Raw genomic sequence first — 24,476 nt, 5'->3', positions numbered from 1 at the left:
AAATCCGATATATGCAATGAATTTTTATTGGAAATGCATTACAGAAAAATCGGTTGTTTTTTTTCTGTCCGTTGTGAGCCAATTTCCGATATATCCGAGTCCGATATATCCGAGGTTTACTGTAATTGTTTGCAATATATATATATATATATATATATTTTTTTTACAGTATACTACCCTGAAAGTTAATTTGATCCAAATAAAGCAAGGGTCTCAAACAAAATTGGGTGAAGCCGGGCCACATCAGGTTTTCAAAAAAAAAAAATTATTAAAAAACTGGAAAAAAAATCAATAAAAAAAACTATCTTCAATGCTTTTGCTTCTGCTATACCCTACACTTTTTCAGTACTTTGGTTCCGGTTTTCCACACCAAAATATCTTAATTTTTATTTTTCTATACACAAAATAAGATAAAAATAATTAAACAAATTAAGAATAAAGACAATAAATCAATCAATCAGTAATAAATAAGTAAAATAATAATTAAACAGCAAATTGGTGGGTAGAAATTATTTTTTTTCAGATTCAAATGTACAGTATTAACAGTTACTTAACCTTTAACATGAACATTAATGAAACTTAATAATTTGACCCAATTAGCATGTTAGCATCGTTCCATCTGGGAGCAGCGCCGTAACTTTAACAACATGTTTTAATGAGATGCTTTATCTTTGACGTGTATTTTTCCGTTTTATTCCAAATCATTTCCTGCGTTTATTTGTACCCGGCGTCATAAGCCTTTAGCTTCATTGCTAATCCAAAGCAAAAAAGGGCGGGGGTAACAGTATGGGCGGGGGGCAAAATCATGTTAATTGTATCCGGTGTGTACACGGCTTTAAGATGTAATTTCAACATTAAACTTTGGTATCAAGGTGGGGGCCTTAAACGATCGTCTCGCGTGCCGCATTTGGCCCGCGGGCCGCAAGTTTGAGACCCCTGAAATAAAGTGTAATTACTGGTTTAAAAAAAAAAAAACAAATGTGTGAGAAGTCCTACCTAGTCTGTCATGGACCTTGATAGTCTCTTTAACATATGCTGGATCAGATTTTCCTGCCGCATTAACAGTGTAGATCCTGAAGGCGTACTCCTGGCCATCCGTCAGGCCTGTGACTACGTAGTGCAGGTCTGGGCACTGTTCCGGACTCTCATTGGCCTGCGACCACTCCACCGAGCCCGGCTTCTGGTACTCCACCAGATAGCCAAATATGCGTCCTTTTCCGTCGTGGCGGGGCATCTGCCACTTGAGACTGACTGAGTCTTTTGTCTTGTCGTAGGCCTCGGGGGTCACCGGGGGACTCGGCCGCACTGTGAAGAATCGATTAAGTGTATGAATGTATCACCGCGGTACGATGGTGATGATTTTTGTTGGAGTCAGACTAACCGATGGGGTCTTTGGCAAGGATGGGCTTTGAAGGGACGCTCGGGTCTCCGGTTCCCAGCTCATTTTCAGCCATGACTCGGAATTCATACTCACAGCCTTCCACTAAGTCTTGAACTCTAAACTGAGTCGCAGGATATAACGGTTCCCTTGTGGCCCTGGACCACCTCTTGGCGGTGGTCTCTTTCTTCTCCAGGATGTAGTTGGTGATGGGCTTGCCTCCATCGCGGGGTCGGTTCCACAGCACCAGAGCGTTGGTGGCATACACCTCTCTGACAGTCGGCATCTCAGGGGCCTCCGGGACTCCTGGGGAAAAGTCACAGACCAAAGAGCGGTCATGCGGGGTCATGTGATAGTTCTAGAACCGCCAAGTCGGGTCAGAGTAGATTGCCGTCTATTGTTCTGGAACTGAAACTGAAATATTCCATGACCAGTTTGCATTGAGTTAAGTGAAGAACTTACTGAAGAGATCTTTGGCTCTCATCTCGTCAGACTCCAGTGGGTCGCTGATACCGTACATGTTCTCAGCAGAGATCCGTAAGATGTACTCCCGACCTTCTGTCAGTTTGGGTATCTGAAATCAACAAAATACTTTCAGCTAAATGGGGGAAAGGATACAATGTAGTATATACTATGTATGTCCAGTTCCCCCTTTTTATTTTGAGTTTGTTTGTATTAATGTTGACGTTTTGTTTAAAAAAAAAAAAAAGTTTTTTTTTATATATTTTTTTAATTAAAAATAAAAATTACAAAAAATACTTTCAGCTAAATGGGTGAAAGGATACAATGTATATACTGTGTATGTCCAGTTCCCCCTTTTTGTTTTGAGTTTGTTTGTACTAATGTTGACGTTTTGTTTTAAAAAAAATTGATTTTTTAAAATATTTTTTTTTAATTAAAAATAAAAATAAAAAATTACAAAAAACACTTTCAGCTAAATGGGTGAAAGGAATGTGAAATAACTAAATTGTATACTGTGTATGTCCAGTGCCCTCTTTTTGTTTTGAGTTTGTTTGTATTAATGTTGACGTTTTGTTTAAAAAAAATTGAAAAAAAAAAATATTTTTTTAAATATTTTTTTTTAATTAAAAATAAAAAAATACAAAAAATACTTTCAGCTAAATGGGTGAAAGGAATGTGAACTAACTAAATTGTATACTGTGTATGTCCAGTGCCCCCTTTTTGTTTTGAGTTTGTTTGTATTAATGTTGACGTTTTGTTTTTAAAAAATTGGAAACATTTTTTTTTTATTTTTTTTAAATTAAAAATAAAAATAAAAAATTACAAAAAACACTTTCAGCTAAATGGGTGAAAGGAATGTGAAATAACCAAATTGTATACATTTGAGTTTGTTTGTATTAATGTTGACGTTTTGTTTTAAAAATATTGAAAAAAATTTTTTTTAAATAATTTTTTTTAAATTCAAAATAAAAATAAAAAATTACAAAAAATACTTTCAGCTAAATGGGTGAAAGGAATGTGAAATAACTAAATTGTATACTGTGGTTTTGTTTTGTTTTATTTTTTATTTTTTAATTGAAAATTAAAAAAAAAAATAAAAACAAAATACTTTCAGCTTTGTGTCCATGCACTCAAACTTGCAGGACACATGCAAAAACACGACACAACAACAGATCCATATGGACCGACCTTGCACGTTGTCTTAGTGGTGGCTGAAGTGACAGTGGTCCACATGTCTCTGTTCGTGTCCCTCTTCTCAATGATGTAGTTGGAGACGTCAACTCCGCCGCTGTCCAGAGGAGGTTTCCAGGAGATGACCATGTATTCACGGTGGACCTCGTCAAAGACGACTGGACCCACGGGAGGAGTTGGACGGTCTGTGTGATAACACAAGGATTCCATTCATATTCCTTCTTCACTTATTCACTTATGGTCCAGTCTGGAACCAATTAACCACGATAAACCAGGGATTCCTGTATTTTTGGTTTAAACTACAAAACACACTAACCAGGGCGGATGCTAACCAAGGTTTCACATGTTGGATGTTTTTAAACGTACACTAATTAATAACTAATAATGAAATAACACTGGGGCTGCAGGGTGGTCGAGTGGTTCGGGTGCGGACCTCACTGCTAGGACACCCGGGTGCTATTACATGTCTAGAGGGCAATAATTATGGTAAAAAAAAAACATATTATGCTCCAATTCCAAAAATATTCCATTCATATTCCTTCACTTATTCACTTATGGTCCAGTCTGGAACCAATTAACCACAATAAACGAGGGATTCCTGTATTTTTGGTTTAAACTACAAAACACACTAACCAGGGCGGATGCTAACCGAGGTTTCACATGTTGGATATTTTTAAACGTATACTAATTAATAACTAATAATTAAATAACACTGGGGCTGCACGGCGGTCAAGTGGTTAGCGCGCAGACCTCACAGCTCGGAGCCCCGAGTTCAATTCCACCCTCGGCCCTCGGTTTTCTCCGGGTACTCCGGTTTCCTCCCCCATTCCAAAAACATGCTAGGTTAATTGGTGACTCCATGTCTAGAGGGCTCTAATTATGGTAAAAAAAAAACATATTATGCTCCAACTCCAAAAATATTCCATTCATATTCCTTCACTTATTCACTTATGGTCCAGTCAGGAACCAATTAACCACAATAAACGAGGGATTCCTGTATTTTTGGTTTAAACTACAAAACACACTAACCAGGGCGGATGCTAACCGAGGTTTCACATGTTGGATATTTTTAAACGTATACTAATTAATAACTAATAATTAAATAACACTGGGGCTGCACGGCGGTCAAGTGGTTAGTGCGCAGCTAGGAGACCTGAGTTCAATTCCACGCTCGGCTTTCTCCGGTTTCCTCCCACATTCCAAAAACATGCTAGGTTAATTAGCCACAGGTATGAATGTGAGTGTGAATGGTTGTTTGTCTATATGTGCCCTGTGATTGGCTGGCCACCAGTCCAGGGTAGACCCCGCCTCTCGCCCGAAGACAGCTGGGATAGGCTCCAGCACACGGTAGAACACGCCCCAGCAGTATAAAATGAACGAATGAAAGGATAAGGTTCAGTTTCGTACCGACAACCGTGACGTTGCAGACCCCCTTCCTGGACCCGGTGCTGTTCTCCACCACCACCATGTAGCGGCCGCTGTGCTGGCGCTGCGCCTTCATGACTCCGAGTGACATGGATGTCAGCGTGTTCTTGAACATGACGTGTTTGTCGGCTTTCAGCTCCTCGTCGTCGCGGTACCACACGATGGAAGGGGAGGGTTTTCCGGTGTAGCGACCCTGCAGCAGGAAGCTCTCCCCAACGCGGACTATGATCTTGTCACGGAAGTCCAGCTCAATGGTCGGTGGTTCTGGAACAGGTAGCGTTAAGTCAGTAAGTTCTTCCGACGGTCTACTCGGACGGTTCGCGGGTATGCGGCTTACCGAGCTCATCTCTGCAGGTGATTGGTTTGGTGCAGAACGACGGCTTGCTCGGTCCGACCTCATTGGCTGCGATCACTCGGAACTCGTAGGTGTCGCCCTCCCTGAGTCCATCGAAGGTGTACTTCCTCTCCATGAGCTTCTCCTTCGTCAGGCGAGTGAACTTGTCCTTGCCGATCATACGAGCCTCCAGGATGTACATGATGATCTCGGAGCCACCGTCAAACTTGGGCGCCTTCCACGTGATGTTGATCAAATCTTTGGTGACTTTGGTGACCTCCAGCTCCTCGGGTCGGTCGGGCACACCTGAACATGCGGGGAACCACAAAGGTTACATGATCACGGTTCTCGGGAGTACGACGATGTTCCTTCTTCACTTACTCAACGGTTCCCTGATAACGATCTCGGCTGCCGTCTCCATGAAGGGTCCGATACCGATGACGTTCTCGGCGGCAACTCTGAAGAAGTAGGCCTTGCCTGAAACGAGACCGGTCGCCACGGCGTTCTGTCTGCTGGCGGAAAACGACAGCGACGTCCAGGCCTTTCGCTCTGCTTCACGCTTCTCGATGACGTAGTTGCTGATCGGAGAACCGCCGTCGTTCTCCGGGAAGTACCAGTTGAGCTTGCAGGAGTCGTTGCTAAGGTTCTCGGTCGTCAAGGGGATGCCGACGGGTCCGGGAACATCTGTCGGGGAACAAGGCAGGGAATTGAATTCCTGGTGTTTATGATTTTGAAACCGATTCAAAAAGATACTGAATGTCTCACCGAGAACTTCCACTGAAACATTCTTCTTCTTCTCCCCTCCGGCGTTCTTGGCAGTCAACGTGTAGACGCCGAGATGCCTCCTGGCGCATGCTTTAATAACCAAAGACGAGCTAATGGCCGTTGTCTCCACCTTGGCCTCCGGGGGCAGCGCCGCTCCATCCCTGCTCCACGTGACTTCCGGTGACGGCTGACCTGACACATACGCGATGATGCGGATCACGCCGCCGGCGTGGACCACCATCCTTTCCTTCACCGACGCGTCCAAATCAACCTCGGGGGCGACTGATGGGAAAGGTGCCATAAATCGGTACGAAAACACACAACGTGGATTAAAGCTTTTTTATGATGGACTTACTGATTCTGTCGTTGACCTCGAGTGTTTCAGGCACTTCGCCCGGCTCGCTATTACCCGCCAGGTTGAAAGCCGTGACCCTGAATCTGTACTGAGCGCCGGTTTTCAGGCCGGCAACCACAAAGCGGGTACCGCGGTGTTCGGTGTCTTTGGCCTGAAATGAAAAAAAAATGTATATGTTGCAGGTAGACGCATATGGACTCAGACAAAACTGGATATGAATCAGATGCAAGTGACAATGAACGACACAGTTAAAAGTAACCCATCTATCGGGGGCAGCGGACCACTTAGCCTACCACCAGCTAGGCGGGAAAGAAAGTCGGACTGGGACAACGTGTCGACGTCATCGATGACATCAACACAAGAACTGCATGAGTGGTGGGCAAAAAAACAGGATCATTCCGCTTCATTCAGTAAAAAGAGCCGTTCATTTCGACCAATCGGTCGTTGGCCTGTGATCTCCCCCTGGGCATAGACCCGGTCGGTCGTGTCGAGTCAGTCCGTTCACTCATGTTCACGTTCGTTTCGACTCAACAGCTCACCAACGAGTGCTGTGGCGGTCATTTTAAACGCACAAAATGGCCGGAGGACTGAACGGGTATTTTATGGGCGGTTCGTTCGTTCGCAAAAAAGAACTAGTTCTTTTGACCCGTTCGTTCACAAACGCCACACCGTCATTCATTCAAAACCGCATCACGTAACTTGTGCTCCTATTATTATTATTGTTGTAGTATTATTTGTGTTATTCATGTTATTATTATTAATATATTAACATACTATTATTATTATTAATACACGCTATCGTTAGTTTTATTTCTAGTATTATTATTGTTGTAGTATTATTTGTGTTATTCGTGTTATTATTATTAATATATTAACATACTATTATTATTATTATTAGTACACGCTATCGTTAGTTTTATTTCTAGTATTATTATTGTTGTAGTATTATTTGTGTTATTCGTGTTATTATTATTAATATATTAACATACTATTATTATTACTAATACACGCTATCGTTAGTTTTATTTCTATTATTATTATTGTTGTAGTATTATTTGTGTTATTCATGTTATTATTATTAATATTAATATACTATTATTATTATTAATACATGCTGTAGTTAGTTTTATTTCTATTATTATTATTATTGTTGTAGTATTATTTGTGTTATTCATGTTATTATTATTAATATACTATTATTATTATTAATACACGCTGTAGTTAGTTTTATTTCTATTATTATTATTGTTGTTGTAGTATTATTCGTGTTATTATACTTTACTGATATGGGCAAATCATTTAGAAATATATATTTTTATTAACCTGTGCATGTGTTTGTGGTTTATGTTTTCAGGGACTAATCAGGGACTTTCAGGGATTAATCGATGCATCGAAAAACTATTTTCTAGATTAATCGATTACAGAAATAAAGGTTTAACCCTAAAAAAAAATAAAAATTATTTTGTCGGAGAAGGTTTTTTGTCACCTTGATCCAGGCCTCGGTGCCCTCCTCCTTGTACTCCACCCAATAGCCAATAATTTTGGAGCCTCCATCCTTCAGTGGGGGGATCCATTCCAGGTCCACAGTGGACCTGGTCCAATCTGAAACCTTTGGAATTGGAGGAGAGGGAGGGGCTGGAGAAAAATAGACGAGATGGTTATTTAAGAGATGAATCTACTTCCTGGTTATAGGACTGGGGGCACGTACAGATGGGGTCTCTGGCAAACACGGGGTCACTCGGGGGGCTGGGGAGTCCGGGTCCCGCAGCGTTGATGGCGATGACTCTGAACAGATACTCAGAGCCCTCGATGAGTCCGCTGACTGTAAACGACTCCCCCAGACCCATGGGGCGGATGGGGTCACGGGTGACCCGGGTCCAGCGTTTACCGGTGGTCTCCTTGCGCTCCAACCAGTAACCGGTGATCGGGGTGCCGCCGTCGTCCTCGGGCTCTTCCCAGTGGACGGTCATGGAGTCCAGGGTGACGCCGGATGTGGTTGGCTTCTCGCACTGCCCGGGGACAGCTGGAAGAAACGGATTCTTTCGTTCTCACCCATTTTTTTTTTTATTTGACGTCATGTGACCATGATAACGTGAACGGACTCACTGTAGAGGTTCCTGGCCACCTCTGGATCGCTGTCGAGTGGTTCACCAACGCCGTACTTGTTCTGGGCCATAATGCGGAACACGTACTCGTGGCCCTCCATCAGGTTCTCAACCGTCCACACGCGTTCTTTGGGTTCGCTGGTGACGGGGACCCAGGTCTTTCTGTTGGCGACGCGTCTCCAGATGACGTAATTGGTGACCTTGGAGCCGCCGTCGTCCTTTGGCGGCAGCCATGATAGAGTGATCCTCTCGGCGCCGATCTCTTCAAACTTAATAGGAGCAGAGGGGGGACCGGGGCGGCCTGGGGAAACAAAAACATTTCATTTAATCAAATCAAATCAACTTTATTTGTAGAGACATGCAACACAAAGTGCTTTACAGAATTATAAACAATTACCACAATTATCATATCACCTCATACTCCGGTACGGGACAAAAAAAAAAATTAAATATATTTTTTTAATTTTGAAAAATTTAATATAATTTTTTTTAAAAAAATTCAAAATATATATTTTTTTAATTTTGAAAATTTTAATATAATTTTTTTTAAAAAATTCAAAATATATTTTTTTTAATTTTGAAAAATTTAATATAATTTTTTTTTAAAAATTCAAAATATATATTTTTTTAATTTTGAAAAATTTAATAAATTTTTTTTTTTAAATTCAAAATATATATTTTTTTTAATTTTGAAAAATTAAATATAAAAAAATTTAAAAAATAAAAAAATTATAAAAATTAATAAAATAAATTTAAAAAAATTATTAGGAAAGCAGGAAGTGAACAAATGTAACAGTTACTGATAGTAAAAGTACCAGATGGAGGGGTAGGATTTAATAAGCTTTGCTTCTTCCTACTCCTTTTACTCCAGTGTTGGCTAATTGTACACTTATGATTTCAGTTGTGGCTGAAAATATTGCTGTATAGTCATATTATTATAACCGGGTCGAAACTGTGCGGGTTGATTAAAAACCAGTAAGAGAATCTTAAAATGGATCCTGAAGCGGACGGGGACTTCCGCCATGACATAAATGGGCGTGGCTAATGGCGACATGTGTGAACATACCAAGCACGTTGAGCCTCATCTCCTTGGACGCCTTGCCGAGGCTGTTGGAGGCCACCAGCGTGTAGAGGCCGGTGTCGGGACGTTTCCCCTGCTGGATCAGGAGCGTGCAGCTGTCGTCCGACACGATCTTGTTGATGTGCTCGTCGTAGCAGACCTCCGCTTTATTATCGGACTTGTGGGGCGGGGCCTTGTACCAGGTGAGCGTGGGGAACGGACAGCCGCGTATCTTGGCCACAATACTGATGTCGCTACCCTGCTCGGCCTCCATGAACTCCTTCAGCTCGATGGATGGAGCGCCTGGAGATGCGGTGCAAGAACTTAACCGACTGCGTTTGTGTACTTGAAAAAAAAAAAAACGTTTCTCTCGGTTTCAAAGTTCTTACAGGTTTGGTCCTGAATGAGAATGGGCCCGGCAGTGGATGACGGGCGGCTGGGTCCGGCCTCGTTGTAGGCCACCACTCTGAACTCGTACTCATCTCCTTCGGTCAGGTCCTCCACCTTGAAGCTCGGAACGTCAATGTCTCTCCTGTTACACCTGAAGGCAGCACAGCAGAGTTTAAAACTCGGAATAAAACTCGGAATCAAACTCCTGCGGTTGGATTGTTTACCTCCTCCAAGACTCCTTCTGAGTGCCACTGGAATCCCAGCAGAGCAAGTCAACGCTGTAGTGAGTGACGGGGGAGCCGCCGTCGTTTTTGGGAGCCTTCCATGTAAGGCTCACCGTGCCCTTCTTCACGCTCTGGATCTTTAGTCTGGTTGGAGGATCTGGGGGACCTGAAGGCACCAGCAACAAAAGAAATCAATTGCAACTCTATAATTCTGCAGCAACCGGAATTTTTTTTTTGGTCACGCACGGATGGGATCTTTGGCTTTGGCTCCTTCAGGGGTTTCCACGTACGGTCCGAAGCCGAATCGATTCTCAGCACGGATGCGGAACAAGTATTCCTGACCCTCAATCAGGTCTGGAACCACAAGAGACTGCGAAGCACAGGATGGATTCACCTGTAAGGAAGAGATGAGGGTAAATTGGTTGTGTTGTGTCCTGTTCATTTGTTTGCTTATAAAAACAATCAATCAATCAATCAATCAAACTTTATTTGTACATGTTCAAAAACAACATATACACACACACTCGCACATACATAGACACACACACATAAGACATTTGTTTGCCATCTGCGCTGGGGGGGGGGGGGGGGGGGGGGGGGCTGCCCACGGCCCAGACCCAGGGGCCCACCACACCAAAAGGTAGGCAGGCGACCCACAGCGTTGCAGTGGGGCACCGCCACAGAGCTCCCAGCCACCCCAGTCGGAAAGCACCCACCAGAGGAGACACCCCAGCCCCCAACCGAGAACAGCCCCCAGCGCAGAGAGCCCCCACTGAGGAAACACTGGATATATGGGATAAAAAAATAAGAATATAGAAAGTATATATAGAAATAATGAAATAAAAACTAAAATATATAAGAACATTAATAAAAACTAAAATATATAAGAACATTAATAAAAACAAAAATAAGCATGTGTCAAAATATAAAAACATTTGGTTAAGATCCAAAATAAAAGTTAATAGTTATGGATATAGTTCATCTTCAAACAGCTAAAATAATGCATAAGGCTAAAATAAGCAATTAGCTAAAAATGTCATCCAATACTTAAAGAAATATGAAATATGATCTCAGGGAAGAACTAAATGTACGAGGTACGAGGTACATTATTTAAAAAAAACAAAAAAAAAAACTTAAACTGTATTATGGAAAGCAGGAAGTGAACAAATGTAACAGTTACTGATTGTAAAAGTACCAGATGGAGGGGTAGGATTTAATAAGCTTTGCTTCTTCCTACTCCTTTTGGACATGTGGAACTGGGAACTGATTATGGGATGCACTCAATTACCATTACCATTACCATTACCATTACCATTACCATTACCAAAAGGTATCGGGTATAAAATAACCATTAAATAAAAGTCAAGTTCAAAGGTTAAAAACAAAAAAAAGTATTATACTAAGAGCATGAGCTAAAAGCCAAATTAAATAGTTGGGTCTTGAACCTATTTTTAAAAATCTCAACGTTCTCTATAAAAACAATCCACACGAACGTCTTCGTTAACAAAACTACACAACACTAATTAGTTGGGCTTTACCTTCGTCCAGGCTTTCCCCTCCACCGTCTTCTTCTCGATGAAGTAGCTCTTCACCCTCTCTCCTCCGTCACTCTCCGGAGGTTTCCAGGTGAGTCTGCAAGTACCTCTCGTCATGTCGCTCACCTTCAGATCTCGAGGAGGTCCTGGTAGGTCTGTAGACCCAAAAAAAAACCATGGCACGTGATGACATAATACGAGCGTAGTAGTATTAGTCGAAGGACGGTTTACTCACCAAGCACATTGACTCGCACTTTGACCACTTTGTGTCCGGCCGGGTTTTCGACGTTGATGATGTAGCGACCGCTGTGGTTCAGTTTGCTCTCGGGGATGACCACCAGGGACGTCGTGTCGGTGGAGTGAATCTAGAGTCATACATTTTAGGCTTTGAATTTTCAAAAAGAGGCGGTCAATGCATCTGACTACTGATGCTCTTTGGTGACGGTTCACTCTGTAGGACCCAAACCCTAACCCTAACCCTAACCCTAACCCTAACCCTAACCCTAACCCATGCAAACAAGCTAAGTCCAACCTCTGAGTCGATGGGAAGCGTGTGGAGTTCGCATTTCTTCTCAGTCTCGGCTGTTCCGTCAAAGTTCCAGGTGACTTTCGGCACCGGGCGCCCACTGATGGTGACGGGGATCCTGATGGTGCTGCCAGCCCTGCAGTTCAGCAGGTCATGAGCGCTCACATCGAGGGACACCGTGGGCTCAACTGGAGGACAGATACGGTTTCAAACAGACCGCTCCTGTAGGAACTTCCAAAGGAAGTGTTTATTTAAACAAGCCACCGAGTTCTTACTCAAGATGTCCTGAACCAGGATATCAGCAGTTTTGGCGGGCTCGGAGTTACCGGCGGCATTTACAGCGTAGATCCTGAACCTGCACTTCTTGCCCTCCTTAAGATCAGGGACGGTCACCTCAGTAGACTGGTGGAGCTTGTCTGCAGGGGTCACCCTTCTCCAATCAGGAGAACCTTCCTCGTGGACCTCGATGATATAACCCTTGACAGGACTGCCGCCATCCTTTTCTGGGGGACTCCAGGCCAGTGTGATGCTGTTCTTGGTCTTGTCTTTGACCTCTGGGGATCCGGGTGAGCTCGGAGTGTCTGAGGATCACAGAAGACAAAGGTCAAGTTGGAACAAATGCAATTTCAGTTTGAGTTTGTTAAAAGGAAATAAAGGCCGAGACTCACTGCACGGATCCACAGCAAAGCGGCACTCTGTGGACTCGCTAGGTGGCCCCACTCCGGCAGCATTGCTTGCCGCCACCCTGAACTGGTACTCAGTTCCTTCAATGAGCTTAAGAACCGTGTATTGCAGACCCTTCACCGCCGGTTTGGTGGCGGGGCAACGGTTAACACGCCCCCAGTACACCGCTCCGCGTTCCCTCTTCTCCAGCCAGTAGCCCTGAATGGTGGAGCCGCCGTTGTCCAGTGGAGGATCCCAGGTCAGAGTCATCGTGTTTGATGTGGCGGCAATGATCTTGGGGTTGCGCGGCGGTCCGGGGAGGCCAAATGGATCCTGTAGTTGTACTTTTTCGGAATCGCAGCCTTCGCTGACGCCATACTTGTTCTCTGCCTTGATTCTGAACTGGTAGGAGCCATTCATGTTCATCTTGTAGACCTGAACGGGCGGGCGAAAGACCACAATGTTTGTACAACAGAAAATATCAACAATATCTTGGTGGTTAATCGATCAATCGGGCCATGGCATGGCATGCCCATCCGGGCCATGGCATGGCATGCCCATCCGGGCCATGTCATGCCCATCCGGGCCATGGCATGTCCATCCGGGCCATGGCATGTCCATCCGGGCCATGGCATGTCCATCCGGGCCATGGCATGTCCATCCGGGCCATGGCATGTCCATCCGGGCCATGGCATGTCATGCCCATCCGGGCCATGGCATGTCCATTCGGGCCATGGCATGGCATGCCCATCCGGGCCATGACATGCCTATCCGGGCCATGGCTTGCCCATCCGGGTCATGACATGCCTATCTGGGCCATGGCTTGCCCATCCGGGTCATGACATGACCATCCGGGCCATGGCATGCCCCTCTGGACAATGGCATGTCCATCCGGGCCATGGCATGCCCATCCGGGCCATGGCATGCCCATCCGGGCCATGGCATGCCCATCCGGGCCATGGCATGCCCATCCGGGCCATGGCATATTTTTTACAACGAAACAATAATTCATTATTTTTGGAAAACCGCGACATTTGAACCACGACATAGCGAGGGACGAGTGTACTGCAGCATCAGGCCTTCTCGTAGCTCAGTTTACCCCGTATCGCCGATCGATGAGGTTGGAGGTCAGCGCCTCAAAGTCGGATTTCTTCTTGCTGGCATCTCGGCGTTCAACCACGTAGTTAGTGATCTCACTGCCGCCGTTGTCTTCTGGAGCATCCCAGGTCAGGTAGCACGAGTCCACCTTGATGTCGGAGACAACGACATTCCTCGGGGGAAGAGGGCGGTCTGCGGGGAAGAGGACATCATCTTAGACAACTAACACTTCATTGGGAATCGCTGGCTTCTGCTCAGGTTCTTACCCAGGATCTCCACATGGACAACGTGCTGAGATTTGCCGTAACAGTTTTCAGCTAGCAGTTTGTAATTTCCCGTGTCCTGTCTGATGGATTCTGGCATGGAGAGCTTTGTCCTCAGGGTGGTACGATTCACCTGGTGAAATGAAAATGTTATTTTGTGAAAATTTTGGCTATGCTAGCTTGAGTGTCACCAAATAGACAGGCTAAGAAGGTGCACACAGTGAAGTCAATCACCTCCTCTGTTTCCATTGTCATCTTTTCTTCGTTGGGTTTGTCTATCACCTCATCATCCTTCATCCACGTGAGAGTCGGAAGAGGAAGTCCCTTTACCTCGGCTGGAATGTCAATGGCAGAGCCCTTCTTCACAATGATAGCGTTACGCTTGAAGAACTTCAGCATTGTGATAACCGGTGGAACTGAAATCACAAAATTACACGTTTCAGTTGTTTTGTTGTCATAAATTCATAGTCCAAATTTGACCGCTGCCTTACTTTCATCATCCTGAACCTTGGCTGTGATTGGTTTAGACGGAGCGCCGTCACCGACGTCATTTACAGCTTTGACTCGGAACTGGTACTCCTGGTTCTCTGATAAGTTCTCAACAGTACCACAGCACTGGGTAAAGATCTTGCGGTTGGCCACGTCGAACTCAGTGCTGTCGGATCTCATCTTCTCAACGTAGTAGCCTATGACAGGACTACCACCGTCGCTGCGCGGTGGCTGCCAGGCCAGCGTGATGGTGTTCTTGCTTCTGTCCGTGTAATGCAACTTCTCAGGAGCGGATGGTGTACCTGCAAGGAAACGTCAAAGGTTAAGTTCTGGTTGTTGCGAGCCATTTCGGTTGCATTAAGGTTGCTGCACCTTTGGGATCCTCGGCTAGGATGGGCCCCAGATCCGCTGGAGCGCCATCGCCGTACTTGTTCCGGGCGATGACTCTGAAATCGTACTCCTCGCCAGCCAAGAGCCCCTGCATGTCACACTTGCAGGACGCCACCTCGATGGGCTGGCGGAAGAGCTTCATCTTGGCATCCTTCCTCAGAACCTCGTAGCCGAAGATGTCGCTGCCACCGTTGTCCAGCGGATCAGACCAGGTGAGGGTGATGTTCTTCTTGGTCACCGTCACAGACTTCAGGTCGACCACGGGGCCTGGGACGTCTGCAGGCACGCAGTAAAAATAATAATACATTTTATTTATAGGCGCCTTTCAGGACATTCAAGGTCACCGTAAAAGGTTGTTAAAATAATAAAACACAGTTAAAATGACACACATACATATATAAAACACATAAAATGGCAGAATTTGAATTATGGGATAGAGCAGGGGTGGGCAAACTTTTTGACTCGCATTGATATGACAAAATTTACAGGGGGGGGGGGGGGGGGGGGCAGACTATATATTTTATATATAACAGTCCACCTGGTATTATTGTATCTGCTGTAAAATTGTCATGCAATCTGCTTTTATTATTTATTATTTTATATTTATATTTAAATATTTAAAAAATAATAAAATATTATAATAATTACAATAAAATTAAAATAATAATTATTATATTATTATTATGTAAAATATGCAAATATAACAATAATATTATATATAATTAATATAATAATTAGCATTAATATAATAATTATAATAATCATAATAGTTCTAATAATAATTATAATAATCTAATAATAAGAATAATTATTATTATTATTATGTGCTTGTGTCCCTTTTTTCAGGAGCACTTTGTAAACAACAGACCATGTCAAAAAACGAAATTGATACAACCATCAAAAGGTTGGCTCAGGCCATGATGCCAGGTTGTATGTTGAGTTTAAATTAAATACTTTGGAAAGATTGGGCGGGCCGTATTCAAACACTCGGCGGGCCGGATGTGGCCCCCGGGCCGTAGTTTGCCCACCCCTGGGATAGAGTAAACCTGTCTGTGGGGGGATAAGATAAATGATAAATAAAAGGGGTCCGAGAACAGAGCTTTGGGGAACACCAGAGCAGAGGGGGGGATAAAATAAATGATAAATAAAAGGGGTCAGAGAACAGAGCCTTGGGGAACACCAGAGCAGAGGAGGGATGGGTTGGATGCAAAAGTTTTCAACTGAATAAACTGAGTACGTCCAGGTAAGGTATGAGATGAAGCAGTCAAGCGGTGTGTCTGAAGTACCAATGGAGGCTAGTCCATGGATGATTCTACTGATGCAGTAGAACATCATTGAGAAGAACATGTACATGAATATGAGACATCCAGTAAGAATGAACATAAATGCACGGGACAACATGACCACTGTACGGCCTTCCTTATTATATTTCTCAATATATTTCAAAACGGTCAGATACTGACCCATGACGTCCACTTTGGTTTCAGCAGCCTTGGTCCCGCTGCTGTTGGTACCAGAGATCTGGTACTTTCCATGATCCGCCCTCACTGCCTTCTTGATGAAGAGACTGCTGTTCTTGCCGTCTGTCTCCACGAGCATCCTCTCTTTGTCAATGTCAGCGTCATCTTTGGCCCACTTGACCTCAGGCTGGGGCCGGCCGACGACCACGGCCGGAAGGCGCAGGGACTCCCCAGCCTTGATGATCACGCCGTTCTTCACAGAGAGGTCGAAATCAACAGCGGGGGGTTCTGAAGGCCAGGGAGTAAGAAATGACGTATTAATAAAAGAGAGAATTTCCATCTGTATTTGTAAACAAGGATGAAGAGTCTTGAACCAGTCATGATGTGCTATATATATCACTATATTGACAGTTACCATGGTAACCATTATGTCATTGGATGCTCATATCACCTCGTACTTCGGTATGTGACAAAATGTAAAAAAAAAACTATATACACACATATATATATATATATATATATACATATACATATATATATATACATATATAGTTATATACATATAACTTAAACTATATTAGGAAAGCAGGAAGTGAACAAATGTAACAGTTACTGATTGTAAAAGTACCAGATGGAGGAACTTACTATGGTACCCATTATGTCATTGTATGGTCATATCACCTCGTACTTCGGGACAAAAAAATATATTTTTTTAAATTACAAAATTACAAAAAAATTAAAAAATATAATAATAATAATTAAAATTATAATTACAAATAATAAAAAATTAAAAAATAAATTTAAAAAAAATTACATTAGAAAGGCAGAAAGTGAACAAATGTAACAGTTACTGATGATAAAAGTACCAGATGGAGGGGTAGGATTTAATAAGCTTTGCTTCTTCCTACTCCTTTTGGACATGTGGAACTGGGAACTGTTATGGGATGCACTCAATTGTAATCTGATGCATGTTCAAATGTAATAAAACCATTACCATTACTGTCATGTCTTTGTGTCAAATACATTAATAATTCATATGTTTCATAAGTTAATTAAATGAAAGTAGTAAATACCTAAAATTTCGAAGTAATATTGTTAAAACGCTAAGGTTAAAAAGTTTACAGAGTGAGACATCTTCTCTAGAAAGTATCGTTTTGGGCCACTAGAGAGTGAGTGCTCTCGCATATATAGACAAGCTTTGTTTGCTCTCGGTGAAAAGCAGGCTGGCCTCACGGCAGAAACAAAACGGGAAAACCTCATAAAGACGCTGAAAGTTGCTCTAAACGCTTGTTTCTTGGGAAATTGTCGTCTTTGTAAGTGTATTGGTGTATAAAACACACATAGATGCATTTTCTATTTCAAAAGTTGTACTTGTTTTGTCAAGTTCGCTAACTTCATGCTACTGCTAGCTTGCTAGTTGGTGTACGTGTGTTAGCTAACTGTTAGCTGATGTGTGTTTAGCCCGCAACATGAGCAGTATTGGAATTTTATTGTATTTTTTCCTGTATGTTTCAGTTACCTTATTTTACTTATCACCTTAGTTACTTATTTTTACAAGAAAGCTTCATAAAATAAGAAAAGCAAGCCTTGTGTGCGGCGTTTTCTTCATTGGTTCGCTGGCTGTCTAGCAGCATATGTGTTGTGAGGACAGCACCATTACCATTAGCATTAGCATTAGCATAAACTGCGCCTATGGATTGTACCTTGAGGCTCTTTGACGGTGACGGGTTCTGTGACTCCAGGAGCTCCAGGACCCGCCTCGTTGACGGCTATGACTCGGATGTAGTAATCGGTTCCTTCAGTCAAAGCTGTGACGGTGTAGGTCAGATCCTTGCACCTGAACTCTGTGCTGCGAGTCCAGTTCTTCTCCCCGGCCACCACCTAATAAAGCGGGAGGATTCAGCCACGTGCTTTGCTGTGTTTACTTGTCACCGAAAAAGTCGGTCATTTGGCAGACATGTGACAAACACACGTCACTCCTTAGTACCTTTTCAACATGGTACCCCAGGATGTCCCCTCCTCCGTTGTACAAGGGTGGCTTCCACGCAACAATGACCGAGTCTTTTCCAGTGTCCACGATCCACGGTGTGGGCGGCCCAGGAGGCACTGAGGATTTGGGGAGAAGTGGAACGATTGGAGTGGAATATCTTCTCAGAATATGGAATAACCCACGTTAATGTTAAAAATGTCCAAAATATTTCCATTTTAGGGGGGTTACTTACAGATGGCGTCCATGGCAACAATGCGGTCCGTGGGCTCGCTGAAAGGTCCGGGCCCAGCCAGGTTCTCGGCGCACACCCTGAAGATGTAGCTGAGTCCCTCCATGAGTCCACTCGCCTTCACCTCCAGAGAGTTGAGGAGAGCACGGTTGACGCGAGTCCAGTGTTTGCTGTTCACCTCCTTCCTCTCGATCCAGTAGCCGAGAATGGGGCTGCCATTGTCCTTTGGTTCGTGCCAGGAGATGTGGGCGGAGCTCGCTGTCACTTCATGGACTCTTGGGGTGTTTGGAGCATCAGGGGGATCTGGTGGGAAAGCCTCGGTCAATTTCCACCACCAAAACTTAAGTATTTCATTTTATGGTCTCACCAAATTGGTTCTTGGCCACCAGTGGTTCAGAGATGAACGGCGGTCCACAACCAAATTTGTTCTCCGCTGTCACTCTGAAGATGTACTCTTTCCCTTCAATCAACTTAGTGACGGGGAAGCTGGTCCCCTTCAAGGTGGAGGTGATGGTGATCCAGCCGATGTCATCGTTCTTGTTATCTTTTTTCTCAAGGATGTAGTTGAGGATCTCGCTGCCGCCATCATCTTCAGGAGGCTCCCAGTTACACACCACTGAGATGTTCCTGATTTCGTCGAAGCTGAAGTTGGTGGGCGGGCCGGGTTTGTCTGTGGAACATAAGATGTCAGTCACCACGGTAACGCAACCCAAAAGCTTCGTGTAGGTAAGAAGGTGAACCTCACCGAGGACGTTAACAACACAGGTCGCCGTGGCAACGCCGTGAGTGTTCTCCACTTGGATGGTGAAGTTGCCATGGTCTGCTCTGACAGCTTCTCGGATCATGATAGCCGAGTGACCCTTTTTGGTCTGGTCCAAACCGAGGCGCTCACGCAGCGGCGTCACAAACTCTTCCTTGGGTTCGGGAATCTGGGAAGTACAAAAATCCAAAACCTGAACAACCAGAAGATGCGGCAATGTAGTCATTTAGGTCTCAGAAGCAACCTTGCTCTTGGTCTTCTTCTTCTTAACAAGCGGGACAAGAGTCTTGGTGGGTTCTTTGGTGACATCCTCGTTGTTCCTCAACCATGTGACCTTGGGGTAAGGTGAACCTGAGATGTTTGCGTCAATGCGGATCTCCTCTCCTTTCTTAATGCACAAACCAGACTGCACGTGGGCGTGCAGGGTGACTGTCGGTTTTTCTGAAAAAAACCCAAAAAATTCAGTATGAAGAGTCAACACCTTCATGATGCCAACGTTCTCTGTGAGATCTTCATTCATACCGACGGGATCGGCAGCCTTGATTGGCTGTGTGCTTCGGGACGGCTCACTGACTCCGGCGGCGTTCTCGGCTCGAACCCTGAACTGGTATTCAGTGTCCTCCTTCAGACCCGTAACCACATGGGAGAACCCGGGAACCAAGCTCGGGGTAACCCTCTCATATCGGTCACCATCCTTCTCCATCTTCTCCACGATGTAACCCTGAATGGGGCAGCCGCCATCGCAATCGGGGGCTTTCCAGGTGATGGTGATCGATTTGGACGTGGGGTCACGAGCCTCGACTTGGATCGGTGGGTCCGGTTTCTCTGCGAGGCGAACGGTTCTTTAGTTTCATGCGCTTCACAACCAAAGTATACCAACTGGACGTGAACTTACGCTTGACCTCCTCGGTGATGACGGGGTTCCGCAGCTCCAGGTAGACTCCGGCACCCACCTTGTTGACAGCCTTGACCCGGAAGTAGTACTCACAGTTGACGTACAAGTCTTTGACCACGTGGCTTAGAACGTTGTCTCCAGACGTGACGGGCATGTAGGTCTTCTTGGAGGCTTCACGGCGCTCCAGCGTGTAGCTAAGAACAGGCGTCCCGCCGTCGTCCTCTGGGGCTTCCCAACTGATCTTGCAGGAGTTCTTTGTCACGTCACTGGAGCTGATGTCCTTGCACTGACCGGGGAGCCCTGGAAACCGTGAAAGACGTGATGTTCAACCAGAAAAAAAGTTGACGTACGTGCAAAAACCGGAATTGAGACACCAACGTACCGATGACTTTGACGTTGACCGCCCCCTTGGCGGCGCCCAGACTGTTTTCCAAGATGATGTCATAGACGCCAGAATCAGAACGAGCGCATCTGAGGAGCTCCAGGTGGGCGCTGTTCATCTCCACCGTCATGGAGAGCCGCTCGTCTTTTGTACATTCCACCGTGTCCTTCTGCCACACCATTTGAGGCGTTGGGATGCCCTTGTAGGGAACGTTGAGGTGCAGCTTCTCCCCCTCGATGACCACCACATCCTGCGTCTCCAGCTCTATCGTTGGGGCGCCTTGCGACATAAATAGGAAATGAGTTTTATCCACACCCCCCCAATGAAAGTCTTAATTGACACTTACAGTCCGGATCCTTGGTGGAGACCTTGTCGGAGATTTCAGACGGGTCGCTGACGCCGATGGCGTTAATGGCACGGACCCTGATGACGTACTTCTTCTCTGGTTTGATTCCGTCTTCGATCTTGAACTGAAGCTCTTTGATCGGTCTGTTGTTGACCCTGAGCCACTTGAGCTCCGGACGAGCCTCGGCCACCTCCACGTGGTAGCCGCTGATTGGAGCGCCGCCGTCCTTGGCTGGCGGCTTCCACGACACGTTGACGTGCTCCCTGCTGCAGTCGGGGACAGACACCTCCAAGGGAGGAGATGGCGCACCTGAGGGGAAAGGTCATAGAGAGTATATTAGCAAGTGGTAGGTCTACTCTAACAACTGGAGCTATTTCAGGTGAGAAGGTTAAGATCTTGATTCCATTGTGACATACTCGTCGGATCCTCGATGGTAAGGATCTCAGTGGGTTCGCTTGGATCTCCGACTCCGGCCTCGTTCTCTGCGCGAACTTGGAACTGCACCTCTGAGCCCTCGTCCACGTCAGTCACCTTGAACTGCGTTTGCTTGTCGGGGGTCTTACAGCACTTCAACCAACGGGTTCCCACTTTCTCCTTCTTCTCGATCACATACCTGAAGGGGGAGACATTTCATATATTTACAGTTTAGAACATATTTTGGTAGATTTTATTAATTTTTTTCAGTTACGGCCACAAGATTTGACAATGACACAAATCTGAATTTTCACAAAGTTGAAAGCGTGAAGGAAAATACATTTCTAGGGATCACAAGAGATGAAAATATGAGCTGGAAACCTCATATTACAAATATACAACATAAGGTGGACAGAAATATTTCAATATTGAACAAAACAAAATTTGTTCTGAATCAGAAATCACTCCACACTCTTTATTGCTCTCTGGTTCTACCATATCTTACTTATTGTGTGGATCTTCACTGGCTAAATGCACTGCAAAAAAGGCCAGTAAGGATAATTCATAATGCCGCCTACAGAGAACATACTAACTCCTTATTTGTAAAATCACAAATACTTCAACTTGCTGATATAGTTCATCTTCAAATAATAATAAATAAAATAATAATAAATTATTATAATAAATAAATAATGCATAAGGCTAAAAATAACCAATTAGCTAAAAATGTCATATGATATTTCTCTACAAGAAATATGATCTCAGGGAAAAAGTACATTTGAAACACTTCTATGCTAGGACTACGTTATGCTAGCCATAGCATTTGAGTGCATGCTAAAACATTTGGAGGAAGGTCTGGTGGCGTCAAAGAAGTCACTTCTCTCCAGGAAAAACCTTCAGGGAGAGCCTGGTATTCAACCAAAGGTACAGGTATTGGACTTCTGGGAACTGGGGTCAAACCATGAACTTTCTGACTGTTTGGAGCATCCAGAAAAAAAGCTTGCGTGGAGGAAGGCGGTCCTGGGACATGGACTCACTCACCATTTTGCGTAAAAACAGCCACGAATAAACAATTGCACCAAAACATAAACATAATTTAGTAACATCTGATAAAAACATCTAAAATCACAGAAGCAGCAGATTGTATGGAAACCAACACTTGTGTCCACGGATGTACATCATCACACTTACTTGGTGATGGGTCTTCCACCGTTGCTCTTTGGAGCTTCCCATTTCAGCTCCACGTGTCTCTTGGTGACCTCCACCACGGTCAGAGCATAAGGCGGTCCGGGAGTGGCTGTAAAGTAAGAACAACATATAGCGCTTTCAAGGCCGTCGGGACATTTCTAAACTCGCTCACGGCAAAAAACGGCCACTGAATTTAACGAACTTACTAAACGTGTCTTTGGCGAGCACAGCGTCCTCCAGCTCACAGAAGTCGCCCGTGCCAACAGCGTTCTCCGCAGCCACGCGGAACACATACAGCGAGCCCTCGTTGAGCGGCGTCACCGTGTACTTCAGCTCCTTGACCGTCGTGTCGACCGTCTGCCAAGTCTTCCGTCGCACATCCCGCTTCTCCACCACGTAGTTGGTGATGGGCGAGCCGCCGTCGCTGCTGGGAGCCTGCCATTTCAGCTCAGCGTTGATCTTGGTGATGTTAGCCACCTCCAGCCACTGCGGCGCGGATGGCGGATCTGTCACACGGGAACAGGAAGTGGTGTTTGTTTATGCCTACTTTTGGGAATTATACTTTTTGGTCGCACGTTGGAGCGGTTTATCATCTGGTATCTTGTCTTATGATTATTATTATCTGATCATTCAAAAGCCTTGTTGCCACGATCGAGTCTGGTGCTTGTGTGTCTCAGCCAACATCACTGTAACATTACTGATATCGAGTGAAAATTCTATAATGATGTATTTGAATGCATCTTCTGAATGCCTTATTTGTATTTTCATTCATTTTCATTCATTTGTTAGTTATTAATTCATCAAAAATGTTGAATTTAGGCATTTCTTCTGTCTTTAATCAGCTTTTTTAAACTTATAATAGTTCGATATTATAGTTAGTTATAGATATAATAGTTCTCAGCCAACATCACTGTAACATTACTGATATCGAGTGAAAAGTCTATAATGATGTATTTGAATGCATCTTCTGAATGCCTTATTTGTATTTTCATTCATATTCATTTATTTTGTTAGTTATTAATTCATCGAAAATGTTGAATTTAGGCATTTCTTCTGTCTTTAATGAGCTTTTTTAAACTTATAATAGTTCAATATTATAATTAAGATATGCCTTTATTCGTCCCTCAGTGGGGGAATTTGCAGTAGTTTGCAATAGTTCGATATTATAGTTAGTTATAGATATAATAGTTCTCAGCCAACATGACTGTAACATTACTGACACCTAGTGAAAAGTCTATAATGATGTATTTGAATGCATCTTCTGAATGCCTTATTTGTATTTTCATTCATTTGTTAGTTATTAATTCATCTAAAATGTTGAATTTAGGCATTTCGTCTGTCTTTAATCAGCTTTTTTAAACTTATAATAGTTCGATATTCAACCACGACACTGGATGATTTATTTCTTAATATAGTTTTTAAAAATACGCACTAACTACGACTGTAGTTTGAAGTTTTTCGTTGCTTTCAGACATTTTTTGGTGTCATAATGAGACATTTAAGGAAGCATAGATTGCTTCTGTTTCCTGACCTCATTGAACAGATCCTGGTACGCTAAGGAAGAAATCGAACTTGTACATGACTGTGCCCTTTCCACCACTTACAGAGCCTTTCCTTGCAGACGACGGGGTCACATGGCTCGCTGGGTTCACTTTCGCCAGCCTTGTTGACCGCCTTGATGCGGAACACGTACTCCTGCTTCTCCATCAGGCCCAGCAGCTGGTGTTCAGTTTGGGGGATGTCCTCAGCAATGCGGATCCACTCATCACTTCCGGTTTTCTGGAACTCAATGACGTAGCCTTCGATCTTAGCGCCGCCGTCGTGCTCCGGCCTTGTCCATGCCAGCAGAGCAGACGTCTTGCCAATGTCACGGATGACCGGTTTGCCGGGAGCCCATGGAGGATCTGGGGAAGGGTGTCTCCTTGTAATTAATGTTACTCAACGTTTGAATCCTGCATGGTTAGAAGCTGGTCTAGCTTACCAATTGGGTCTTTGATGAGAACCGGGTCAGTTTCTGTGCTGGGTTTTCCAGGTCCAGCCAGATTCTCAGCCAGAACCCTGAACTGGCACTTCTTCTTGGTGGGTAGCCCCTTCACCCTGTTGTCAAAATACACCAGACCACAATTAAAAAACAATACATGATAATAATAGCACAGCTA

The 24,476-nt window shown here is 44.3% G+C and overlaps 1 protein-coding gene across 2 annotated transcripts in view; it reads right to left on the bottom strand.

The window, feature by feature from the left end:
* The window catches only part of LOC131136273 (titin-like), a 196,852-nt gene that overhangs the window by 76,737 nt on the left and 95,639 nt on the right, over nucleotides 1-24,476 (bottom strand). For both annotated transcript variants that reach the window (XM_058082950.1, XM_058082951.1), the window contains 42 exons: nucleotides 24,299-24,414; nucleotides 23,922-24,221; nucleotides 22,524-22,823; nucleotides 22,321-22,426; nucleotides 21,132-21,328; nucleotides 20,716-21,024; nucleotides 20,370-20,648; nucleotides 19,988-20,287; nucleotides 19,615-19,917; nucleotides 19,337-19,533; nucleotides 19,078-19,261; nucleotides 18,700-19,002; nucleotides 18,336-18,635; nucleotides 18,101-18,219; nucleotides 17,817-17,994; nucleotides 16,117-16,401; nucleotides 14,636-14,929; nucleotides 14,266-14,565; nucleotides 14,009-14,190; nucleotides 13,778-13,907; nucleotides 13,513-13,703; nucleotides 12,419-12,848; nucleotides 12,026-12,331; nucleotides 11,757-11,938; nucleotides 11,460-11,589; nucleotides 11,228-11,379; nucleotides 9,936-10,083; nucleotides 9,690-9,855; nucleotides 9,465-9,616; nucleotides 9,082-9,378; nucleotides 8,017-8,316; nucleotides 7,619-7,933; nucleotides 7,397-7,545; nucleotides 5,911-6,061; nucleotides 5,556-5,837; nucleotides 5,172-5,474; nucleotides 4,794-5,096; nucleotides 4,439-4,720; nucleotides 3,029-3,216; nucleotides 1,841-1,952; nucleotides 1,382-1,684; nucleotides 997-1,305 (listed from right to left, as the gene is read on the bottom strand). In XM_058082950.1, coding sequence (XP_057938933.1) covers nucleotides 997-1,305; nucleotides 1,382-1,684; nucleotides 1,841-1,952; nucleotides 3,029-3,216; nucleotides 4,439-4,720; nucleotides 4,794-5,096; nucleotides 5,172-5,474; nucleotides 5,556-5,837; nucleotides 5,911-6,061; nucleotides 7,397-7,545; nucleotides 7,619-7,933; nucleotides 8,017-8,316; nucleotides 9,082-9,378; nucleotides 9,465-9,616; nucleotides 9,690-9,855; nucleotides 9,936-10,083; nucleotides 11,228-11,379; nucleotides 11,460-11,589; nucleotides 11,757-11,938; nucleotides 12,026-12,331; nucleotides 12,419-12,848; nucleotides 13,513-13,703; nucleotides 13,778-13,907; nucleotides 14,009-14,190; nucleotides 14,266-14,565; nucleotides 14,636-14,929; nucleotides 16,117-16,401; nucleotides 17,817-17,994; nucleotides 18,101-18,219; nucleotides 18,336-18,635; nucleotides 18,700-19,002; nucleotides 19,078-19,261; nucleotides 19,337-19,533; nucleotides 19,615-19,917; nucleotides 19,988-20,287; nucleotides 20,370-20,648; nucleotides 20,716-21,024; nucleotides 21,132-21,328; nucleotides 22,321-22,426; nucleotides 22,524-22,823; nucleotides 23,922-24,221; nucleotides 24,299-24,414 — 9,833 coding nt within the window. The remainder of the gene's footprint in view (nucleotides 1-996; nucleotides 1,306-1,381; nucleotides 1,685-1,840; nucleotides 1,953-3,028; nucleotides 3,217-4,438; nucleotides 4,721-4,793; nucleotides 5,097-5,171; nucleotides 5,475-5,555; nucleotides 5,838-5,910; nucleotides 6,062-7,396; nucleotides 7,546-7,618; nucleotides 7,934-8,016; nucleotides 8,317-9,081; nucleotides 9,379-9,464; nucleotides 9,617-9,689; nucleotides 9,856-9,935; nucleotides 10,084-11,227; nucleotides 11,380-11,459; nucleotides 11,590-11,756; nucleotides 11,939-12,025; nucleotides 12,332-12,418; nucleotides 12,849-13,512; nucleotides 13,704-13,777; nucleotides 13,908-14,008; nucleotides 14,191-14,265; nucleotides 14,566-14,635; nucleotides 14,930-16,116; nucleotides 16,402-17,816; nucleotides 17,995-18,100; nucleotides 18,220-18,335; nucleotides 18,636-18,699; nucleotides 19,003-19,077; nucleotides 19,262-19,336; nucleotides 19,534-19,614; nucleotides 19,918-19,987; nucleotides 20,288-20,369; nucleotides 20,649-20,715; nucleotides 21,025-21,131; nucleotides 21,329-22,320; nucleotides 22,427-22,523; nucleotides 22,824-23,921; nucleotides 24,222-24,298; nucleotides 24,415-24,476) is intronic.

The sequence above is a fragment of the Doryrhamphus excisus genome, chromosome 9, assembly GCF_030265055.1.
Source record: "Doryrhamphus excisus isolate RoL2022-K1 chromosome 9, RoL_Dexc_1.0, whole genome shotgun sequence".
Lineage (NCBI taxonomy): Eukaryota > Metazoa > Chordata > Actinopteri > Syngnathiformes > Syngnathidae > Doryrhamphus > Doryrhamphus excisus.
Note: the sequence above shows the minus strand (reverse complement) of the source record. Positions and strands in the feature narration are given on the sequence as shown.